The sequence below is a fragment of the Orycteropus afer genome, unplaced genomic scaffold, assembly GCF_000298275.1.
Source record: "Orycteropus afer afer isolate SDZICR_OR568_19922 unplaced genomic scaffold, OryAfe1.0 scaffold00059, whole genome shotgun sequence".
Taxonomy (NCBI): domain Eukaryota; kingdom Metazoa; phylum Chordata; class Mammalia; order Tubulidentata; family Orycteropodidae; genus Orycteropus; species Orycteropus afer.
In genome coordinates, this window is record NW_006921646.1 from 3,840,844 (window position 1) to 3,846,045 (window position 5,202).

General features: G+C 41.2%; 1 protein-coding gene across 1 annotated transcript in view; it reads right to left on the bottom strand.

Annotated features, from left to right (window-relative positions):
- Positions 1 to 1,961: 1,961 nt before the first annotated feature.
- Positions 1,962 to 5,202, bottom strand: part of LOC103195750 (DLA class II histocompatibility antigen, DR-1 beta chain-like) — a 13,745-nt gene continuing 10,504 nt past the window's right edge. The window contains 3 exon segments of the mRNA XM_007939380.2: positions 1,962 to 1,999; positions 2,470 to 2,580; positions 3,238 to 3,519. Coding sequence (XP_007937571.1) covers positions 1,962 to 1,999; positions 2,470 to 2,580; positions 3,238 to 3,519 — 431 coding nt within the window.

Consider the following 5,202-nt stretch of genomic DNA (forward strand, 5'->3'; position numbering starts at 1 on the left):
ATATTTGTGCCCATTCCAAAGAAAGGTGATCCCACAGAATGTAGAAATTATAGAACAATATCACTAATATCACATGCAAGTAAGATATTACTGTTTGGACTACCAGAAGAACACACAAATCTGTCTTGGAAGAAGTACAGCCACACTGCTATTAGAAATGAGGATAGTGACTTTGATTCTTGTACTTTGGACATGCTATGAGGAAGGACCTGCTCCTAGAGAAGGACATCATGCTCAGTAAAGTAGAGGGTCTGCAAAAAGAAGAGAAGACCCTGAACAAGGTGGATTGACACAGTGCTTGCAAAATTGTGAGGCTGGTGCAGCACCAGGCAACATTTTGAGTAGGTAACCACTTGACGTCACCTAACAACTACATGACAGACGAAGGTTTATGTTTTTAAGAAACTGTCAAACTGTTTTCCAAAGTGCTTTAACATCTTGTATTTCAACCAGGAATGCATCAAGGTTTGGAAAGGTATTTTATTTTTAAATTAATAAACCTAGATACAAAGATGATGATAATAGCAATAAAAATAATAATAAATACCTTGTTAATTATTTTTGTACTTCTTTATATTTTGTTGAAATCAATGAGTTTAAGATAGCCCTTATTGACAACTAGAAACTCTACTTTCATCTTAGAGTAAACCTCAAGTGTTTTGATATTTAATTCTCAACTCTGTTTCACTGGTGCATTTAACCAATCATGAATCAATAGCAGAAACATATTTCCTAAAATAGATGTATGTTTGAGTGTATCATAGAGTTGGTCACTCCTCATTTTGCTTCTTTTTCAGAAAACATTTCCCTAAAAAATATAATTTTCTTCATAAAATCACATATAAGCATGTTAAGTTCTCAAAATCAAGCAAACAATAGTCTTAGACATTTGGCTTTTTTTCATCATACTTGGATTTCTGGCTGGCATTTGTTACCTCAGTATGTTCACATATACAAAGCATGAATAGATGCTGTCCAACAAGAATATGGAGGACTTCATGAAGATTATTCCTTATACTGATAACTTAGTAATTCCAAACACTATTGCTTTTCATGTTTGTTGCCTCCCACCCCTGCTGCTGTCTATTTGTCCTTGATGATGCAAAGGTGTAGGAGACCACCATGATTTGAGGGTATCAAAGTGCTTTCTCCTGGCTCAGTTAAATGTACCTTACAGAAAACCAAGGAAAAGCAGGCAAGGAAGCAAGGGAATCTCCCAGGCCCACATCTGACCAAAATTCAGGAACATAAGGGAAAACATTTATTGTGCTACAGTGTGATCAATCCTCCTTTTCTCTTTTATTTTGACTTCTTTTTCTTGAAGCTGTAGGAAAGAGATGATTTTTACTCCGTATTTATTTTAGAAACTTTCATATAACAGTAATGTGAGCAGAAGATAAGTTCAGGTTCACAGGAAGGAGTAAGGGTGAACTAAAAGGAAACTAGGAAAAAATGAACACATGGTACTATAAGCAATATTGGGAACTCCAGGCCAAGGCTAGGGGCTGAGGGAATCCATCAAGGAGGACATTTTCTGTAGGATCACTGAACCAGGACTGAGCCTCATCCTGAAGAAGCACTCTTTGTTGAAGAATAAGAGCAAAGCATGAAATCTTCCCACTCTGCGAAGTAGCTGGGACCAAAGGTTCTTTGTTGAGTGTCACCACCTTCACTTCAGCTCAGGAGTCCTGAGAAAGACAGAGAAGAGGGTTAGTAACTTCTTTCCCCTCTGTCAGGGACTCACCTTACAGCAAGCCAATCACAAAAAAGAAAAGAAATGCCCTAAGCCTCCATGACCCAATGCTGCTCTATTGCGCAGGGCTTCTAAGCAGAGAGAAGAATCTTTCTGACAAATGTCTGATCAGAAGTCTGAATCCAAAGTTTTTCTTGATATTTTTGTCTCCCATCTTGTTATGTCTGCTATCAGCTCTAGAAGAACCAAATCTAATTCTAAAAGAGCATTAATGGACATTACCTGTTGGCTGAAGTCCAGAGTGGCCTGGGGAAAAGAGAAGAAGATATGCTTGTAAGATACAGAGGCAAATCTGTCCCCACCAGTTCCTCAGTTCTAGACTTCCCACTTGAGATTTCTCTAACACTGCAACCCATATCAGACAATGACAGAGAAGCGAGCAGAGTCTGGGAGCCTGCAATCTGGGAAGCTTCTGTCACACACACCCAGCATAACTGATCAGCCTTAGCGGCCCCTCTTTCACTTGCCCCGGAATCTTGATCCAAGATCTCTATGCACAGGAGGCTTTTTTAATTGCCACTGGTTACAACCCAAGTGCTTTGACAAACAACAACAACAACAACAACAAAATGGGCTCTTTATTTCTGGATTCTCAGATTGACTGGAAACAAAGCTTATACAGAGTTACCACTATAAGGAAAACTACCTTGAACAAAGCCCTATTTCTTCCCTCACAGAAGTCCATGGGGAATCTCAGCTACCAACAGGTTCCTTACCTTTCTGATTCCTGAAGTAGATGAACAGCCCCACCCCAAGGAAGAGCAGACCCAGAACAAAGCCCCCGATTCCACTCAGCATCTTGCTCTGTGCGGAGTCAGATTGTGCTCCTAAGGAAAGAAGCCAGATTTAGCGATTTTAACCCCAAAACAACTTTTCTAATTGAGACCTGAGATTCAGAGCTTTATGAATAAGGGATGAAGCCTGCTCTGCAAAACAGAATGATTGGCCACTTCAGGGGGAAAAAATGTTTAAAACTCACATTGAGTAGATAGGGGGTTCAGACACTGAATTCCTTAAATATCACACCCCTGACATAAGGTTTGACCAGCACATCTGATGGGTGAGAGGCTGGGACTCTGAGGTGAAGCAGCGTGTCTGGAGTGGCAGGAAGGGCCCTACATTGCAGAGGATGCTCCTCTTCTCAGATCACAGTGGACATGGGTACAACTCAGAGCAACAGTACCACAAGTAGAAGCCCAGCCCCACAGGCAGGGGAACGGTACCCAGGGCCCAGAACATGCCCTGTGGTATCATGAGAAGATTCAAAATAGAGACAACCTCTTTTCTGCCTGCTAGGCATAATTTCTTCCCCAGGGGCATAGGTATTTGTGGAAGCAATCACAGAGCTACCTTCAGTGATCTGTGCTGAAGAAGAGACAAGGAGCAAATGAAAATACAGTGTGGGAAGAGGAACCTGACACTCAGGGTTAAGCAAAGTCCCCCTTCTTGGGAGCGAGGAAGTCATGAGGGCAGATAGTTCTCACTCCATTCCACTGTGACAGGGCTGGTCAGGCTTGGGTGCTCCACTTGGCAGGAGTAAACGTCTTCCCTCTGAGGAATGGCTTCAAGCATCACCAGGATCTGGAAGGTCCAGTCTCCATTCTGGATCAGGCCTGTGGAGACAACCCCAGCCTCCTCTTCCTGCCCATTCCGGAACCATCTGACTTCAATGTGGCCTGGATAGAAACCATTCACAGAGCAGACCAGGAGGTTGTGGTGCTGCAGGGGCTGAGTCTTTGCAGGATACACAGTCACCACAGGCTCCACTAGGAGAGAAGAGGCAGAGAGAATAAGTGAGGAACACAGAGGAACTTTGCTTGGCTGCCTCTCTGTGTCTTTTGAACCCAGATCCAGGGTTTGTGCAGCCCTTCCTCAAGGCTGGCCAGGTGGCCAAAGGAGTCAGTATGTCATGAGCCTCAAGTTTAATCTTTACAGCATGGACCCATTAGATTTGAAACACATGAGTAAAACTGGATTTTTAAATAATTGAAACAATTTACAAATTGTTTACAAATTTGTGCAAGGTATGTAGTGTTTAATTAAAAGCATGATTTTTAGTGCCAGGGTGGCTGGGTTCAAATCTGGGCTCTGCCTCTGACTGATGGACCTGGAAGAGTTTTAAATATTCTTCTGTGCTTCAGCTTTCTCACCTATAAAGAGGAGTAATAATAATAACATACCTCTTAAAGTTGTGTGGGACTTGATGCAATTACATTATGTAAAACAGTGACTGGGACTTAGCCTTCTATATACATTAGGTGAGGAGCTTTGGTGGCGTAGTACCTCCAGCATTTGACTGCTAACCAGAAGGCTGGTGGTTCAAACCCACCAGCCACTCCTCAGAGGAAAGTTTGGGCAATCTACTTCCATAGTGATACTGCCTCAGAAACCCAAGGAGGGGTTGCTATGAGTCGGATCTGTCTCAATGGCAGTAAGTTTGAGTTATCCTTGTTTGCTCTGAGAGAAAATGTGACTCAAAGTAGTATGGATAAATTGGAGAACAGCAGTGGGATAGGTGGGAGATAAGAGGATGAAGTCACCACTATAATCACTATCTTGATTCACTCACAACTTTAAAGCCACAGGAATGGGCAGGGGATTGTCTAACTCTGTGAGCTGAGTCTCAAGGAACATGGGAATCTGAAGGAGGGAGAAGATAACAAAGTCATTAATTCAAAAAATTTTTCATGTTTACTCATCTGATCAATCCCTGTTCTTTTTCAAAACAAATGTATCTAGTAATGGAATTGTTACCCTTTCACAACTGTGTCTTTTTGAAAACTGACATTTAAACTCAGGGTAGGGTCTGGGGCTCACTGATACACATGCTTAATGCTTTAGACAATCCTGGACACTAGCAGTCCTTCCGGAAATACAATTTAAAAAAAGAAGAAGGAGAAACTCTGGAGAGAACATTTTCACAATACCACCATCTTAAATTCTTAACATCAAAAATGCACTCAAATTATAACATACAAACTGAGGAAAATGTTGAATCAAATATTAGCAACATGTTAATGGTCTTTCTTTGTAGCCAGCCTATTTCTCTGGGGGGGGGGGCGGCTAAAACCCTAGAGATAATAGGCAATAGTTAATTTTTTTCATAGTAATTTCATGAAAAATGTTTAAGAGCTTGAGAATCTAGAAATATGAATTTAAAATAAAAAGAGAAATTTCCAACTGAGTAATTGAAAATATTATTAAGAGGACCTAACACAGGAGACTGTGTGGTAAGTTGTGTTACAATTCTACATGGCATTGCTATGGAACCAGTTAACCACTATTAATGTTATTATAAAAATAGCAACACTGGTATGTTAATAAAATATTATACTTCAAAATAGCTAGTTCATAATTATATATATAGGAGCTCTGGTAGCATAGTGGCTAAGGCACTTGACTGCTAACCAGAAGGCTGGCGGTTCAAACCCACCAGCCACTCCTCGGAA